The sequence below is a fragment of the Podarcis filfolensis genome, assembly GCF_964270895.1.
Source record: "Podarcis filfolensis genome assembly, chromosome: 7".
NCBI classification, from domain to species: domain Eukaryota; kingdom Metazoa; phylum Chordata; class Lepidosauria; order Squamata; family Lacertidae; genus Podarcis; species Podarcis filfolensis.
In genome coordinates, this window is record NC_139603.1 from 61,972,934 (window position 1) to 61,992,980 (window position 20,047).

The 20,047-nt window shown below is 40.9% G+C and overlaps 1 protein-coding gene across 3 annotated transcripts in view; it reads right to left on the bottom strand.

Moving 5' to 3' along the window:
- Positions 1-7,066: 7,066 nt before the first annotated feature.
- ZNF704 (zinc finger protein 704) overlaps positions 7,067-20,047 on the bottom strand; it is a 50,538-nt gene continuing 37,557 nt past the window's right edge. For all 3 annotated transcript variants that reach the window (XM_083623355.1, XM_083623354.1, XM_083623353.1), the window contains one exon: positions 7,067-19,810. In XM_083623355.1, the coding sequence (XP_083479481.1) occupies positions 19,699-19,810 (112 nt within the window). In that variant the 3' untranslated portion in view covers positions 7,067-19,698. The remainder of the gene's footprint in view (positions 19,811-20,047) is intronic.

The window sequence follows — 20,047 nt, forward strand, 5'->3', positions numbered from 1 at the left end:
TGTTAAGGTGAAACGAAATAAAAGCCAAAAACATTCAAGAGGCCTCACTTTAGAATATGACAGTGGAATTTTATGCTATTTTAAAACTGTGATGTGCAACTCCATAACATTTTTCTATAAGAGGAACTTTCTTTTGGAGTTGGGAAAAGCAAGCCGCCCTACACAAAATTAGACCATTGGACTGCCCAACTCAGTATTGTCTAAACTGATTGACAGCTCCTCTCAAGGGAATGTTCCCTGCCCTGAGGATGGCAGGGATCAAACCTGGGGCCTTCTGCATGCAAAAGAGATGCTGAATTGCCCACTTAAGATCAGTGACAGAAGGCCTAAGGAACCCAACTTGTTTCCAACTGATCAAGTTGTTTGCATGGTTTACATTGGCACTGGGTGGCAAGCAGGATTCTTGCACCTTCCACAGCTTTGTGGCAGGCGGAAATTCAATAGGTTAATCCTGTTTTGGTATGGAAACTCAATTAAGGGGAAAACCTCTATTTGTTGATACTCTGTCACACATATTATTATTTGTGTGTGACCCCTCCACCTCACTTGTAAAAGAGGCCATAAATTTGCACATGGTATGTCTTCTTTTTGCAAGTGGGGTGGAGTATGCCATCCACAATAGGGTTCCAGGCCCAGAAAACCCTGTTCCTACCCCTTGTTCCCCAAGCTGTTGTTTAGTCGTGTCTGATTCTTCGTGACCCCATGGACCAGAGCACGCCAGGCACTTCTGTCTTCCACTGCCTCCCACAGTTTGGTCAAACTCATGCTGGTAGCTTCAAGAACGCTGTCCAACCATCTCGTCCTCTGTCGTCCCCTTCTCCTTGTGCCCTCCATCTTTCCCAACATCAGGGTCTTCTCCAGGGAGTCTTCTCTTCTAACGAGGTGGCCAAAGTATTGGAGCCTCAGCTTCACGACCTGTCCTTCCAGTGAGCACTCAGGGCTGATTTCCTTAAGAATGGATAGGTTTGATCTTCTTGCAGTCCATGGGACTCTCAAGAGTCTCCTCCAGCACCATCATTCAAAAGCATCAATTCTTCGGCGATCAGCCTTCTTTATGGTCCAGTTCTCACTTCCATACATCACTACTGGGAAAATGTAAAACCTTCTAATGCTGTGGAGCATAGTGCCATGCGCCTCTCACTCCCTTCCTCTCCTGCTAGAAGGAAGCCCCAGAAGAAACCTGGGGCCAAGGCTTCAGCAAGTTTATTGTCCACAAGGCACTTGGCTGGCCTATAAAGGAGCTTTGTGGGTAGTAGAAAAAGGGGCCCCGTTTTCCCTTTGTGTCAGCACAGCACAGCACAAGGAGATACAGCAACTGGGTTAAATATAGGTCTCAGCAGCAGGCAGGGCAGTGTTGATCTCACTCTGCTTTAGCTGCGGTAAAGCTGTAGATAGGATTGGTCTGCTAGGCTGCAGTGCAAACGGGAGCATACTCTTCCACTTTTCTGAAGTGATTAGTGGTTTGAATTCCAGCCCAGGTTACCTAACCCCTCACATGACTTCAGGGGGTTTTGGCTCCTCTTCTCCATTTTAAGTCTTTGCTGTTTTGGAGGCTGCTGTTGCAGCAGCACTGAATTTCCCAGTGACATCTGCAGCTGTGACCCCTGCAGTGAGAATCCACTAATTCCTTCCATCTGTCTAGATGGGCCACTACAGCAATGGCTGCAATGTTTCAAGAGCTGAGTGCTGAGAATTTCCCCATTGGAGCCTCTACTTGAGACATCCAGTCTAAGCAGGAATATGTGACCCACCTTCAAAAAGTGGTGCATCTTTCTTTCTGCACCTTCCCCCTGTGGATCAATGCAGCCCCTGGGAATTTTGCACGAGAATTGGGATCTGTTCTCTGTGCAAATGCTTACAGGACAGAGCTAAAGGGCCAGTGGGGCAGGGTGGGAGGAGGAGGAGACTTGACCTTTTGTTCTATTATTAACATTTTCCCCTGCAAGCTTTCCCTTTTTTGTTTTCTGTTTTGCTTTGGTTAGCAGCCTTTTCCAAGGTTCAAGGTGTTTTACATAATAAAACTATGCAGCCATCCTAATCTGAAAAGACATGTGTTACACCCCATCTAAAAATCTTACCACAGGTGGGAGAATCTCAAAGGGGAAACCCATAGCCTTAGGGCAACAATTCTTTTAGGCTCCTCCTCAAATAGTGTTATTCAGGCAGGTCTTTGAAATGTTAATTTATTCTTGCCAACCAGTATTTATTGATGTTTTTACCAATGTTTTCATTGATCTTATTATAATTTTTGCATGTTGTGGGGGTTTTTTATGACACTGTGGTTGATAAATATTTAAACAAAGAAATTACTTTTAGCTGCAGGGCTTCTAATCTCACAGGGAAAGTAACACATAAAAGTTTCTGGGAAGGCAACTGTAGCAGGACAAGGAGAAAGGCACTGCCTTCCCACAAAGCAGGACAATTTGTTGTGATTTACATCTTCTCCTCACACCAGATATGTATATTAACCCCCTTAGAGGCATTGGCTGTCAGTGTGCAGCTGCCAGACTAGAAGTCAAGATGTGAAACTCAAAAAACTGGAATCAGTGGTGGAATGCAAAAAAAGCTTGCTCACCCATTAGCTTGTATCTGTGCCCAGTGTATCGCCACACATGTAAGTGTTCTTGTGAATAAGTGTTACTTACTGAGTTGTACAGCTCAAACATTTGGTGCACAAATTGTACATATGTTTTGCACGATGGATAAACTTGTTGCCACTAGTGTCTGACTTCAATAGGCCTTTTATCCTGATAGGTGTACTTATTCCCTCAAACCAAGATACAGTGGTACCTCGGGTTAAGTAATTCGTTCCAGAGGTCCGTTCTTAACCTGAAACTGTTCTTAACCTGAAGCACCACTTTAGCTAATGGGGCCCCCCACTGCTGCCGCGCTGCTGCAGCACGATTTCTGTTCTTATCCTGAAGCAAAGTTCTTAACCTGAAGCACTATTTCTGGGTTAGCGGAGTCTGTAACCTGAAGCGTATGTAACCCGAGGTCCACTGTATTAAGAACTGAGGTGTAAAAGCTATTGTTTCATGATTTTTTAAAAAAATATTTCTGTACAGGTCTGTACAGCTGCCTATCCCTGTCATAAACAGGGACACATCCTTCTGTGGCCCCCAACCCAGGTGCTGGTAGGACAATTGGAGAGGTCTACATCACCTGTGCAATATCTTAACCCCCCTTGCATCATATTTCTTCATTATATTTTTCTTTTAATTTGAATTTTTATGCACTAGGAAGGGGAAAGGGAGAATAGGTCAGTTGATCCTGTTTTGTTAGGAAGGAGAAAAAACCCAGTCAATAACAGCATACAAATTAATTAAAAAGGATAGCTTTCCTTCTCTGAATCCCTTGCATCCTTAAACTGCTGAACTGTTTCATTGCCTTAAAACAGGCATGGCCAAACTTGGCCCTCCAGCTGTTTTGGGACTACAATTCCCATTATCCCTGACCACTGGTCTTGTTAGCTAGGGATGATGGGAGTTGTAGTCCCAAAACACCTGGAGGGCCAATTTTGGTCCTGCCTACCTTAAACTGCCAACCTAGCAGTTCGAAAGCACATCAAAGTGCAAGTAGATAAATAGGTACCGCTCCGGCGGGAAGGTAAACGGCGTTTCTGTGCACTGCTGTGGTTTCGCCAGAAGGGGCTTAGTCATGCTGGCCACATGACCCGGAAGCTGTCTGCGGACAAAAGCTGGCTCCCTCGGCCTATAGAGTGAGATGAGGGCGCAACCCTAGAGTCATCTGCAACTGGACCCTAACGGTCAGGGGTCCCTTTACCTTTACCTTAAAGAGAGAGAGGCACAATCTCAATCCTTTCTGGAATTGGCATCTTCTGATGTGGTAGTCCTCCTCCTACAGCCCAGAGGCATCAATACCTGAGACACTCGCTTTCATTATGACGTCACAGGCCCTGGAGCTGAGCTCCGACTGTCCAAACAGATTCTGAGGCAGAATCCTTCTGCGCTCTTGCTCCAATTAATTTAGTGAGAATGTGACATTTAATAACATTTAATTTAGTGAGAATGGCTGCAGATGTTACTAGGCTGCAGTTCCTATCAGCACCACCAGCACTGCCAGTTGTATGACTATCTGGAAAGACGACAGGCGTTAGCTGCTTTGTAAATAGCAGTTTTAGGGATTTTAAAGCTGCAAACACACTTTCTCACCACAAGAGGGCAACCTATGATAAAGATTTGCTCAACGAAGACATGTATCTAATAAGATGGGTTTCAGCTGGTTTTGATGTCTTTCTGTTCTAGGTGCTGTTGTGCTGGATATAGAGGAGCCAGTTGCAGGGAATCCATGCTGGTGTGTGAGGCGACAACCGGGACACTTAACACTGGGCTGCCTCAAAGTCCCTCCTCTGGGGCAACACCAGCAGATGCCTGTGTGCAGTATCATGCCAGACTGGTAAAGGTGCAAAAGTCTTGTGTATGGAGAAGATTCTTGCAGGTATATTTTACTCCAATATTTGGGTACCATTTTGAATAGGATACACAGGGCTTAGCATCTCATGGTGCCATAGGTGCCAGGCACCCACAAATTTAGGTGTCAGGGCCATGCAACCACAGCTGTGGGGCCAAGCTGGCACTCCTGCATAGTGTACACCACGGGTCAGCAAACTTTTTCAGCAGGGGGCCGGTCCACTGTCCCTCAGACCTTGTGGGGGGCTGGACTACATTTTGAAGAAAAAAATTGAATGAATTCCTATGCCCCACAAATAACCCAGAGATGCATTTTAAAGAAAAGGACACATTCTACTTGTGTAAAAACATGCTGATTCCTGGATCGGCTGCAGGCCGGATTTAGAAGGTGATTGGGCTGGATCCAGGCCCCGGGCCTTAGTTTGCCTACCCATGGTGTACACAGTTGAGCAAAGGGAGTTTTTATTACAATAGTGGTCTTCACTATAGCTGTACTTACGCAAGAATGTTTGCTTCTTAGGACTATCCAAACATGAAGGAAAAGTATGTATCAAAATATTAAAGTCTTGCTTCCCTTCCACTAGGGAAATGGGTCTAGCGTATATAAATTAGAGTTATCTCAAATCATTATAACAGATGGACAAACATTGGTGTTTAAAATTATTTAAACACTTTGGAGACTTCCGGGTTGGCGCCATCGCCGAATGGCGGACTCCCTCCGAGCTCCGGAGGGAGTCTGCTCGGCAGGGGCTGGGTTCTACCGCACCGGCGATGCGGGGACCCTTAGAAACCACGGCCACGGAGGCCGTGGACATGGAGACTCGGCTTGCACCGTTAGCGCCCTCCCGACTCGTGAAGGAGCCTTTTTAAAGGCTACGGATCGGGTGCCGGGGAGAAGCGTGGTGCCTTGAGTTCTCTGCTTCCCCTGCTGAGCGAAGCCGCATGCCATTCGGCGGAGAGCGCTGACTTCTTCCATTGAAAATTCGGACTTTTCAACAACAACCCGTGAGTAAATTTGGAAATCGGGTTCAAAAGGAGGAAAAAAAAAATTTTTTTTTCGAATTGGATACGAGCGGGGGGGATCCAAAAAGGAAGTCAGTCCCCTCCCTATTGCAAACTTTCCAAAACAAGGACGGGGAAACCAAGACCCAAAAAGGCTTGCATTGCTGATAAAAATCCAAAATTTCACGATGGGGAACTACAAGAACTGTGCTGGAGGAGGAACTGGAGAAGGGAAACGCAACCCCCCCCCCTGGGAACCGGGGTGACTGAAGAGAGAGCCTGGTGAAAGGAGTCGGAGATCTTGACAGCTGTCAAAATAGCTGTCAAAGTCGAAAAGCGGAGTGGATTTTATTATGAGAACTTGGCTGGTTAAATTTGATACAATTTGCTACAACTTGTTAAAATTTGGATACAAAATGGCGAATATGGATAACAAATTGACTTTTGGATTAGAGGAAACAAAGATACAACAATCCCCCTTGAGGAGTTTCGGGACATTACAAGGATTGGGAAAGTGGAAAAACACCAATGGAACTTTACAGGACTGGTTATCTTCTGGGAAAGCTGCAAAACGGAAATAACATCTCGTCTTCAGGGTGTTTTCTTTTTTGTTTTTTTAAAGGAGACAATAGATTTTTCTATTGAAGAAAGGAAGGGACTGAACGTAAGGTTTTGCCCCTGAATAACAACCATCCCTGCAGACTTACCAAACTTTCGAACTACAACGTTTTAGCAGCGGAACAAAGGGAAATCAGACTACAACCTGGAAAGAACAATGGAGGGAGTTCTATTACAGTTTTATTAAAGACTGAAGTTAAAGTTTTGAAAAATAATGATAATAATAATAATTTTGATTTTCAAAAAAATTTATTTTTAATTTTAAAAAAGAAAAAGCCAGCAAGGAGTTGGGGAAAAGTTGTGATTTATGGTCTTAAGAATTCCAGGCAGACACCAGGGGTTGATGGTCAGGGGGAAATTAAACCGGGGACAGGGGGGGGAGAACTAAAACTCCAAAGGCTTGCCAACTTGGTTATTTTTTGCTGCATTGGTCTATTATTCATTATATTTTTTTTATTCTCTACCTTTTCTGTTTCTATTATCTGGGGTGCTTCTTTTATTAAAAAATGGAAATTGTGGAATGACATGGGGTGGGTCTTGGGGAAAGAACACTGGGTTTTTTTTTTTTTCTTTTTTTTATTGTAAAACAAATTAAGTTTCAATTTGAATGGGGAACTTGTTTGGCCAACAATATGAAAGGGGAATATGGTAGGGGTGGGGGAAGGGGGGAGTCCCGTAAAGTGATATTTTTTGTATTTTTGAAAAATTTTAATAAATATTATTTAAAAAAAAAAAAAATAAAATTATTTAAACACTTTGGGGTTTGTTTGCTTTTTTGGTCTTGTCTTTATATCCATCCATCGTTTGGTAATCTGTCCCGAAGAAGAGCCATCACTTCAAAAATGTGTTGGACTTTTGAACCCTTTCAGTTGCTTAAATTCCGTGTTTCCATAAGTGGATTAGTACATTAGATTTGGTTACGTGTTCCCCTGACTTTGCTGGTGTCCCCCCCCCCTATCTTTTTGTTTCAGCACAAAAAGAAGTAGCCCAAGGAAAACAGCCCCCCCACGACAAAGTTTATACAACAAATGCCTTTATTACAGGAAACAGTTCAACATACTGCATGGTAGTAAATCAATTATAAGTGCATTTAAGTAATGTTTCTGGACATCATAACAGTCTCAATAGTTCCGCAAGACTTCTTCTGAGTCTTCTGACTCAGTTCAAGCAAGTGCAACTAATGGAATAGCCATTAACAGTAAAATACAAGAAAACAATGATATTTAGACTAGATAAGCAACAGCATATTTGTCACAACCAAACATCACAAAGCAGAGCTCACATACTGAAGACTATCACTAAAATGATTTGTTTTTTAAAACCAACATACTAATCTATTCCAAACAATCCGTTCTTGAACAATGTTACTTCAGTAACTCAGATATTTGTTTGCTTCCCCCCTCCAAGAGGAAATATTTTATTTTTTTGCAATTATTATAAAGGAAGGGGGGAAGAGGAGGGCACAAGAAAAGATGTAAACATGTTGTGGTCTTTTGTTTTAAAGCCCATTGAGAACAAAATACATTACATGCCACAAAGAAAGTGCATTTTATCTGGTGCCATCCATCAGAGCCAGCTTAAAAATCTCAAATTCCGCTTCTAAACTCAATGTTGTGAATTTACATAGGATTAGAGTTATTTATCAACTTCTGGTGTAAAATAGCTAGAAAACATTTTGATCAATGCATAAAGCCTTTTGTAATTAATTCATAAAGTAATACAAAACACATTTTATTTCCTTAGAGTACAGCGATAAAAACACAAAACATTGAACCTTACAGACCTATTTTTACATATCTTTATAATGTATATAGATATATTTATATACAAACACACAATATACCAAAAACTAGCAAAGCACTTCAAAACAGTCAGTTCCCCTGTCCTGTACCCCCTGGGTTTTGAAACCTGAACTAGTTTTTTGTTTTTTGTTTTTTTGCACTTACAGTCTGATAGGAATCCACAGAAGTAGTAATCAGAGTATATGTATCTGGCTAAAAATTATATAAAAAGACAGAACATTTTGCTTTTCAAATAACCTTCTAAATATATATTAAAAGTATCCAGTATTTCCATTAGTGCCAAAATTGGAAGCTCTCTTTTTCAAATATTTATAAAGTGAATTCCCCATATTAAAACAGACAATAAAAGAAACTCCTCCTGAAAACCAAAGGATGACTCACTCTCATTGCATTCTTTGGAAGGAGCTCCACTGATTCCAGTGGAAGTGAAACCGCAGGCATATGACATAGTCTTACAGGTTCTGAAACACGTTAGTAATTTTTGCAGCATTCGCCTAGGGATAAGTTGCCTCCTGTCCCCGTGTCAGACTAGAGGTAGGCTGCAGTTATTCCCCAGATAGACTCGTGCTAAACTTTGGTGGATGAAATTCCACTCCCTGCTCAGAGGTACGCTTGACTCTAATCTGAGGCTAACCTAAAGTCACCTCCTTGGCACAGGGAGCACAATATACTACTGTGAAAAAGCCCTCTAGTAATGTAGTAACTGTAGCTCTATCTGCGCATTGTCCAAGGCTCAGCCCTTCACTATGATGTTTGCAGGCAGATTCCTCCAAATCTGCATAGTTGTAATAACATCATATTGTATAACTGGAGTCTTAGGAGACTAGCAAGAGACTTTCATCCTGTATTGGACGGATGCTAGTTTCCCTAAAATTGTATTGTTAATCAGGCAAAAGGAAATATTTGGCACTGTGTTTACAATAAAACATGGCAGGATTTTAACTCATTAGCACTACAGTAAAAAATAAAATTTAACAACGCCATTTTTACTCTGCAACTCTGCTCCGTTACAACTGCATATTCAGAATCTTGACTAGGTTTTCAAAAGTTACTTCTTAAATTGGCTGGTGGTATTTGAAAAGATCAAAACCACCTGATGACCTAACCCAGAATTCCTCAACTTCATGCCCATCCAGATATTTTGAACTATTACTCCCAAATCAATCCTACCCAACACAGCAACACTAGCTGGAGTTGACAGAGGTGGTCATAGTCTAAAATATAATGAAGGCATCAGTGTGGGGAAGACTGGCCCGACTCCCTATGGCAACCAGTTTCAAGTAACCACTCACAGGGCTGAATGTACACAGTCACTGATAGAGCAGGATATAGAATGGACAGCCCACTGCAAGCACCACTTAACCTGCTCACAGTTAAGGCCCACTGACAAACACCCACGTCTCCTGCCTAAAAATAAATGGGACGTGAAAGCAGTTCAATTGCTTTCCCTTTGTCTTAAAACTGCATTACCTACAGCAGGCTTCCTCAACCTTGGCTCTCCAGTTGTTTTTGGCCTACAACTCCCATGATCCCTAGCTAGCAGGACCAGTGTCAGGGATGATGGGAATTGTAGTCTCAAAACATCTGGAGGACCGAGGTTGAGGAAGCCTGACTTAGAGGGAGAGAAATACACATTTCTTCCACGACGCCATTCCTTTTTGTCCCTCTAAAGCAGAATTTTAAGTGTGCCAAGAATGGAAATTTGAGCAATTCACCATGGGCGGCATTTAACCATTTTAGTAGACCTTTAGGAAGATTTCTGAACAGGTACAATGTAACACATGTTCTTATGAAAAATGCATAGTTTTACAGTTACAGATACATTCATTAAAATCCATAGATTCTTCTGGGAGCAGACATAAATCAAAACACAGTTTTCCTGCAAACGTTAACTGTGGAAGCAGTAATTCCGGGGCAGGGAACCTCAGATGTGGGAGCCAAATGTGGCCGTCAGGACTTTCCACAGGCTACACCCCCTGCCTGTCTTGAACTGCATCCTTGAACTCTGATAGTGCTTCTTGTTTGCCTGGATTGAGACTATAGGATGTGGAGTGTCTGCGTAGAAACTAGCCTATTGTACAAAGGTAAAATTCACATTTGTTGCTCTGCCTGCTTTTTGCCTCAGATCCCATTCTCCCCTGGGAACTTTCCCAGAAGGGGACGGGGTCCTAGGTCTGGAAAAGGTTCCCCCACCCCTGCAGGAACTGAATAATATTAACTACATTTCCTTCTTGAAACCTTTTTTTGTTATCAGAATCCATTAGTTCAATTTAAAGTGATATTCCCCAAACTAATTAGGGGATTCCCAATGAGCCTTTTGTTAACAGGTTGTTTTTTCCTTTAGTATAAATATGCTGCAGTTTTATAGAACTCTGCAAGTAATCCCTAGAAAACCAAACTCAACACATGAATTAAATATTTAAGATTGACATATTAGGCTGCAATCCTAACCTGGGAATAGGCCCCATAGAATTCAGTAAGTTTTACTTCTGAGTAGACATGGTTAGGATTGTACTGTCAATTTCTTAAATATAAACTAGTGCTTTTGCGCTTACCAAGTGTGCTTGATAACATGTATTCCATGTACACTTTGGAACTTAGCTTTTCCCCCGAAAAAAGAAAGCTTATTATTGTACCATGTGCCTCTCCAACATTCACTAAAATTATACATTTTCAGCAGCAATACAATCTTGACAGGGAGAAAAAGGGTATGGAAATCTCTTACACTTCTCTTCTAGAAAGCTCTGAACCTGACAAACATGCATATTAAAACATAACTTCTCACATGTGAAGGCTAGGAGCATAATTCACAAATAAGTCAAAGCTTCTATAAGCTGCAACGTAGCTCAGAGATGGACATGAGACAGAAACCGGAGATAAAAGTTGAATTAGCATAGACATTCAACAGTGATTGCAGCTATAAAACTCTGCTAGATATCCTTTACTCCAGAAAATCTTAGAAAAGTTCAGCAAAAATCTGCAAGAGAACTTCAGAAAAGTAGTTCTGTAGACTACAGCCTAGGTTTCCAAGCTTGTAGAGAGCCAGGCAAACTTTCCCCTCACAGGCTAACCTTCTCACAAGTTGATTTGTTTAGTGAGGTTTACACACTGAGCTGGCCTTGAGAGAGGTTGAACATATGTACAGCTTGCAACTTTGCCACGTCTGTCAAAAACCAAAAAGTAGGTCAGATTCAGACAGGTTGCCCAGGGTTGTCTTCTGATTTAATACCTCTGTTAGTAAACTGATATTAAAGCAGTTTCCTGTTTTGGACACCACAAGGAGCTCTGATTTAAAAGCAAACCAAGATCTCCACAATGAAGCCAATGCTCAAGAGCAGGGGAGGGGGAAGAGTATGCAGGCCTGACCCTTGTTCCTGTCTTCACAAACTATGGCTTGTAAAACAGGCGACGTTGCATTCAAACCGGGCCTATGCCACCTTAGTCAGAACCATGATATTTCCACAACATCAGAATCTGATTAAAACATCTACATCTAAACAGAATCTTGATTAACTGTAAGAAAACAGAAAGCTTGCAGTTCAGGTTCTTAGCCTCAACTTTCTAACAGTCTATAGTTCGTCTTGTTGACATTAAAGCATATATTTAAATACTTATTCCCAGCAAATGACAGGAGCTGCAGCCCTTACCAGTTTTGTCTGAAAATCAGCTCTACTATTTCATTTGAAACTTATTTCCAAATATGAACTTAGGATCCCAGACTTCAGATACATATTATTTTCTAAGAACAAAATGGTTTCTCCCCTATCTTCCACTTTTAAAAGAAAATGACCACCTTTCTGGAGCAAAACAAAGTTCCTTTTTTTTTTTGATGGCGGGGGTGGGGAATCCACTTTAAATTATAATTAGCCGTGCTACTCTTTGTGAAGATGGACTGGTGTCATTATTGCAACCCGAGGAAGCTTTTATTATATTAATCCAAATATTTAATCTGAGCTGGACAATTACAAAAGATCATGTTCATTAATTTACTCTAACTGTAATTAAGCCATAAGCTTGACTAAGTACTCAGAAGATAGGGTGGTATTCAGCTAAATAGCTGCGCAAGTGGAATGACTTCTCACCTTCCCCCTCAATAGTAGACCTTGGGGTCTCAAATTTCAGTGGGTCCCTGTGCAACACCAATATTTGGCACCCCCACCTCTCACCTTCCATTCTATATCATAGTTGTGGCACTGCCTCCAACTCTGCCTCCAGTGTGACCGACCCAGTTGCTCTCCCCTAAACCCACCTCTGTCCCCCTGTGTGACCTTCATGCCATTCCCAAATCTGCTCCAGTGGGTTGGGGGAACTCCCCAAACAGATTTAGGGGGCCTGTGGGGAAGAAAGGGGGAAAGTCATCTTGTGCAAGTTGTTCTGCTTGTGCAGTTATTGAGTTGACCACCACCCATAGTGATTGGCATGAAAGATTTAGTGTTGTATTCAGTGGTGATTTTTCATTGACAGAAACTCCTTGGATCCAGCACTGGCTTCTATTAATGGAACAAGAGAGGGAGGTGGTTTTTACCAATTACATCCAGCAGATCCCAGGTGCCACCTCCCAGGCCGTTCTGAGGGGGTATGTCTCACAACCCCCAGGAGCAGATTTGGGGGTAGGTTGCAGGGGGGGAGAAGGAATTGTGAAAATATCCTTCCTTTCGGACATGCTGAGGAAAACCTTTACTGGATCAAAGAGGCTTCTGTCAAAGTGTCTACTAGATCTAATATATACAACCCGCAGAAGCTAAGAGTGAAATAATTCAATGCATTTCTTCCAGGTTCTCATTTTATATCACATAAACACAAATCATCAAATACCACAAGGATCATTCAACAGTAGATAAAAAGTTCAATTATTTTGACATGAGAAGACATAGGGGAAGGCAGGAACAATCTGCCATCTACCACTGATGTATTAATTTCAATGTTGGATTGTGTAGGACCCCTGCAGAAGCCCCAATGAAATGAATGGAGACTGTGATAATACTAATGCTTTGCTAAATGTAGTGGATTTTTAATGTACGTTAGCCTCTGTTCTCCACCCCCACCAGAAATCTGTTCACCTGATGCCAAGTACTGCCACCTTTGTACAATTTGAGTGCATTTTAAGGTATATGATATTGATAACCTGAATTGCATGACTACTGTATCCCTAAACAGGGCTTTCTGATATAGCTTGAATATTTGTCTTCACACTGACCTTCCTCCAGATCCGTAACAATAGAACATCAATGGTTAAAAAAGAAAAGAAAAAGCAAATGACAAGATAACCTGCTCCCTGGATCTTTAATCTTTGGCTAACTTTAGGGGTTTTAGATAGCAATTTTTCTTTTTCTTTTGAAGAATGTAAGGGGGGGGGGAGAGATCATTCCTTATGATGTTTGAAAAGCTTTCAGTCTTGTGGTTAAAAACAAATAATCATTATCTAGGACTGTGGGTCAATTCAAAGTATGCTTTGAAACCAGAAGATTTGAAATCAAAATTTAAGCTACCTTCATGTTGTCTAAATGCCAGAACTAGGCAGAGACTAGTTTAAAACATACAAGACTTTTTCAGGACTAGAATACTAGTTAACCTTCCTTTCCTGTGGGACATATGGCCCTGAGAATAGGATTCAAACTGACAATGACAAGAAAAATCCCTCTCTGAAACGGATTTTCAAATTACATCCCTATTCAAATTTATGTACTCTCAACAAATTTTGGAAACCTATTAGATTGGCTAAAAGTTCTGGCTACACAGACTTGCTAGTAAGATGCTGCAAAATTATTCTTCACAGTGGCTTATACTTTTCTTCAACAAGATAGCCCTTTGTTTAATAGAAAAGCAATATTGCACCATTCAGTAAGGCTGTTGTTGCTTTCCTTTTTTATTTTTTGCTATAACTACTGCATATCTCAGACACTAAGACCACCACGAGACAGGTTAATTTTACAACATTTTGTAAAGAGCCAATTAAGCTTGCTATTTCTTGGCATATCTTTAATTACTTCTCCCTTTTATATATAAATTGTGGCAGAAAAAAAAGCTTTCTGGATCTATACAACAAATGGCATGGCACCTCAAAAAATCCAGATTGTCGTGCAATGTAAATGTATAAATACAATATTAGAAATATAATGTCACATTCTAGCACCCTAATAGTGTAAGGGACTCAGCTTCATTGTTAAGTAGTCCTAATTCAAAAAACATAAGCAAGTTAAATTAAACATGAGCTTAAATGTTTTGCTGAACTAGGGACTCCTAAGACAGAAAATCACACAGAACGACGACGCTCAAAAACCTCTTTTCCTCAGACAATCCACCTGACTCTAATTTGTCTGCCAATCAACTCCTACTCTTTTGTCTGGTGCAATAGATTCTGGAACACCTGCAATGTCTAGCAGCTTCCTGGCCATTACTATATTTACACTGGGGCACCCCAAATTTCCAAAGAACACCCTTGCAAACTGATCATAATCAGTTTCTCATTGGCATCTGGTTGGCAATTTTTTTTTTTTAAAGACTCTGAATTAGATGGGTCATAGGCCTGATCCTGCAGGCTCTTTTTATGTTCTTAATATACAGAACAACACCCCTCGCTCTCTGTTTCTTTGGGCAGACTTTAGTATTCATTTTCCACAAAACTTTTTGCAAAAGTTAAAGTTCTCGCAAGATCAGCATCCCTATGAGAGCTCTGATCACGAAAAGGAATCATGCACTATATACTGGACTTGAGGGCCAGGCATTTTGACAGAATGGGACTATACAAAAACAGTATTACATTATGCTCAGATAAAGGATTGGTGGCCCCTCATTCACATACAAAAGCACTGCCTTTAAAATAAAAATAAAAATAAAAAGGAAAGGGGAGTGTTGGGTTTCTTGTATGTGTAGCCACAAAAAGGCCAATTATGCCGTATTTTCATATGCAGTAATATGAATAAATCTCATTTTTATTTAAAATTCTATCTTGCTGACATGAAGTAAACACAGAGGGAGCTTCATTAAAACAAATCTATAAAGAAAAAATAAATAACAATTTTAAAAAGCTCTGGTAAGAAGTTCCCATCTGAACACAGATCAGAAGGGAAACAAACCTCAAGCTGTCTTACGGCCTCTTCCTTGCCTGTTTCCCCCCAGCACAATACTGAGTTTTCATGCACCCCCTTGAATCTGCTGCCCATTTTGGGATTGAAAAGACGCCTGAAAGCAGATTCTGCAACACCTTGGGTACAGATAAGACCGGTATTCCCTGGGAAATAATTTAATTTCTCCTTTGGGAGAGGATCACGGGGGGGGGGGCAAGTGGACATCCCATGTTGATCCACTCTAATACAGGGCATAGGAATGATTGGCTTGACAATGTCCAAATACCTTTTTGTCTTTGAAAGACACACTATTTGCACGTAATAAAGTTTTTGGTTTTTTTTAAAAAAATTGAGCGGTCATTCTGTTGCAGATACTTGAGCAGTGTGATTGTAGAAAGAACGGTCAACTGCCAATTGAATTAGGGTCCACTGGAATTCAATTCCTAATATAAACAAATGTCACCTTTCAAAATCCGCCTTACTGAATATACACAAGATTAAGATAAATGCTCGTTTCTATAAACAATTTCAAGGGACTAATTTTTCAAATTTTATTGAATAAATCTGGCTAGAAAACAAAACTTTTTATACTTTACATCTCTCTCTGTGCTCAACCAATTCTATCTGAGACAAAACTATATTGCTATTCTTTTTGTTTTCCTTCCCTGAGGGAAAATAATTTATTTACATAATTTTAAGAGTCAATAGGGCGGGGTGGGGAGATAACAATTAGGGGGCAAGCCTATGGTAAGAGTCACAGTTTAGGATGGGGTGGATCTTTAGAATAGGGATCAGGTCGACAACAGCATATTCCACATTTCACCTAGAATCAGTGACAAAGAACCAAAGAACCAGAAACAACTGTGTGAGTTCAAGAAGCCTCCAATTTGCTTTCTTCCACTGCATGCTCAACTTCTTTTGAAATGAAAGAGGCGGTTTTTCAAAGGGGGAGTAGAATAAAAACTTCCACTGAGCCACAAGTCCCGTGCATGTTTTTTTTTTTTTTTGTGGTGGTGTAATTTTCATGTATAACACTAACCACAAGACAGTTATCAACGGGTTCATCCAAGAAATGGCTAACTCTGACATGGTCGGACATTCAAAACTGGGCTGTATCCAAATAAACTTCACTCAGAGTAGACCCACTGAAATGAATGGACTTCAGCAAGTATTTTTTTTTTAAAAAACCAGCCTTTAAATAGTTCACTGCAGCCACCTGTGGTTCAGTGTAGCCTTTTTCTCACCTGACAAGCTGGCATAATTACAATTCTAGCTAATGACCTACTTTCTGTGGTTTTCCAAACCCTATTGAAATTCTACAACAATAAAAAAAATGTTATTCTGTAAGCAATTTTAGAACAAGCAGTTACTATGTACAACAAGGCAAGCTCAAGCAGTTCTGTTGTAAAATTATGCTCTTCTCTTCCTATCAGAGGTCTAGTAGAATCACTTATAAGGTGGTTCAGTCATTGAGTAAGCAACCAAATCCTATCTTAGGGCAGCTTGGCCTTAAAACTAGCTATGGCAAACAGTAGTTCAAACAAAGCCTATCTCAGTGTTGCCACATGGAACACTCCCACCGTTCAAGACTTGAACCATACACAGTATAAGAAAGCTTTGCAGAGCAGAGAAATGGAGATGGGAGAAATAAGTTGTCGATGCCGATTAATTTTTATGAACGCTATCGCATTAAGACAGAGTGTCATGGGCAATATTCTGCAGGCACTATCCTGGGAAGATCATGTTTCAGTGTTTCTAGCCCTCATGAATGCAGAGTTAAGTTGAAAATGCCTGACAAAAATGCTAAAACGATCAAGGGTCAAACATTGGTTTTCAACTCTTGTGAATATTTAGATATGTCAAGGGCTGACTTCAGCTCTGAACATTTGAGAGCACCAATAATAATTTGGTACAGTCCCTATCATATGCAACCATCCTGAAACAGAATTTCCAGTCATATCCATAAATACATGCAACGAAATAGCAGCTGTGGGTTTCTAGTTTATTATGTATTTCCAATACCTGCCCTGCCCTGCCCGCCAACAGCCTAAATATTTAGCATCCTCTGCCCTTACACTTTCTGGTTTTGTGACCTTGAGTCATATTAATGGTTTATTTGAATGTAAGTTACCATTCTGCAACTTGTATGGCAATATTGTCCTGTGAAAACGCCACAGAACTAGAACAGGACCATGTGAACTTCAACTGGAACATTTAATTGATAAAGAATTTGTTCTTTAGTGCAAAATATTTCTGCGGTACTTCATTCTTCTTAAAACATGTGATTGCAAAGTCAAACTCTTGGTCTATCGATGCCAATAACATCTATTCCAAATGGTAGTGGCTCTCTAAGGCCTCATGTAGAGGTCTTTCATAGTCCTGTTTAAGGTTTTTTAATGGAAATGCCAGGAATTGGACCTGGGTCTTTTAGCAAGCATGCCTTCTACAAACATTGCCTATGCAACATTAGGAATGAAGCTGTGGCTTACCTTTTCTCCCCCTGAACATTAAGGAAGTAGGTTAATGTTTGTACTCATCTCCAAGCAACAGGTCCAAACAGAGGTTATGGGTGATCCCTATTGAGTGAACCTCAAACAGATCATTGTGAACACTCAAGAGATATACGGCAACATATAAGAATGACTGCAACCTAAAGCATGAACACAGGGTGGGACTGTTACATTAGGTATACAACTCTGGAATTAGCAGTTAGCTTCCCGATCACATAAACACTATGCATTGCTGGTAGTCTTGCCAAACACCGCTGACATTTGAAGATGCAACTAAAAACAAGGCTTCACTCCACTGCCTCTCAAATATTACTTTTTCTTTAACTTTTATGGTCAGGCTAGATCTAAACAGTTACCATATAGTAACAACACTATTCATTTGTCATTTTGTATTGACCTCATGCCTTCTGTTATTTCACTGCCACATCTCCAGGAGGGCATGATCCTTATCCCGCAGCTGTTAAGACTGACTGCATCAGCTCAAGATCTGTAGGATTGTGTTCTTTGGAGGTGTTAGAGAAAACTGCTTGAATTTCTTTTGGGACTGCTTACACGGGAGAACCCTATTGATGCAACCCAGTCATTTTCCAAATACGCTTGTTTTGGAATCTTAGGCTTACCTGTACAGAACCCTACAAAGGAAGAGGCCTATTATTAAAGCTATTCTTTTTAAGTTTGCATGAGGACCAACCCTAGCTATAGATTCTGTGCTCCAATTAAATGTTGTGCTGCCCCCCATAGCCATCGGTAGACACCAGTATCTGTGGTCTTACAAAAAATAAAATTTGCCTATGACTTGTAGTCATGCAATAGTTGGACTGACATCCACATAGGCTCCCATTCTTGCTCTTGTTTTCCCAACTTGGGATACCATTCTTTTTCCACCTGAGTTAATATCACAGGACAAAATCCACCAGGATGTTTTAAGAACAAGCACCCCATTGTGCTATTGCACCAATCTCATTTTGTTTTAGTAGGGCCTGCTCAGACAAACAATTTCTATCTACCTGTATGCATTTTCCCCACTGATTTTCAAAAGCTCGCTCAGCCACCACCCCACTAATATAATCTGTGCCTTCTAATGGACCCCACCCCCAATACTAAACTACACTAAAGCACCAAGACCTATCAAAGTGCAAGGCAGCTTGAAGACCTTTTATTTCTGACCTTGAAACAACTTTACCCTCTAAGGATTTTTTTATATACACATATAACTACTATATAGGCTACACTCATATTTTACTTATTGGAAAGCATTTAAGAAGTTGTTGTTGAGCTGTTTTCCTCCATGTAGCCTTTACCCCCAGAAATAATGCCTTGTATTTTAACTGATCTGTTCATTTCAGAATGTCATATAAAAAGGCAGGGAAGGAAGCTGCTGGTTTGGATCGTCACATCCCTGAATAAATGCTGACAAAAGTCCACATGGCTGCCCATGCTTCTCCTTAACAGGACCTTTAGCACAAAGAATTTTCCTGCAATCACTTCTAGGAAGATCATATCAGAACCCAAGTTCTTATTCTTATTTCAACCAAAGGTCGTTTAATGTTATTGACTCCCTTCCCACTTGTGGTTGTACTTTTTAGTTTGGGTGTGCTGGTGATTCCCCTGCCCTCTCCAGGTATCCTCCTTGAGCACAGAAACAAGACTCGTGCTTGGGCTTCAGGTTTGAGACCTCTCACAAAAGATTCTTCACAAGGATGCTTGTCTTTCCAGCAAAGCCGCATCCTAGTGCCTCTAAAGGACACTTCCCACTTCTGAATCAAGACTTGCTCACATTATAATTATTCACCACTCCTGGGAGAGCTGCTCTTGAGAAAACTGTAGCTTATGTTATGCATTTGTGTGGTGCATAAACATTTTAGGAAAAGAAGTATCACTTGATTCCCCACCCTCCCCATCCCAAAGTTCACAACACAGACAATAATGCAGTGTGAAAAAACACATGGTCCCGGCAGGCAAATTGTTCAAGGTTATTAAAGAGAGTTCTTTTCTTTTTTTTCTTTTAAAGAAAAAAAAAGACATATAGCTGCTCCTGCTTCAAAACTTTTTGAAGGTTTTGTTTTTGTTTGTTTCGCACTATATTGCTGCATGTTGGCTTCGAAGAAGTCCTTCTCTTGGGGTATAACTACTTCACCTTAGAGTGCAAAGTAGAAGCCAGCACTGAAGGAAGTGGACAGAAAAAGAAGAAGAAAACCACACAGCCTGGCTGTAGCGAGAAAATCCTGCCATAAATCACTCCATACCCCTCCATCGTTTTTTCCATGCTTTAGTCAATGAACCTCTGGCAGGCCTTCTTCCAACGACAAGCTGTGCACCACATATCTCTGTTCTCCATCCCATACACTTTGCGACATTTCTTCCCCTCTCCTCTCGGTTTTCTGCCAGAATAATGGGAAGAAAAGCTGGTTTATGGTTATTTCATCTAAAATACTGACATGGAGAATTTGCTATAAGTGTTACTGGAAATCCAAAGATTACTTTGAGCCCAGTTATCTCAGACTGGAGTTGAAAAAGGATGTAAAAGACAACCAAAATGGGAAAGTGCTGCAAGGAGCATAGAATCAGGAGAAGTCTATCCAATTGAGACTAGTTTGTGGTGGTTGTGGTGAATGGAA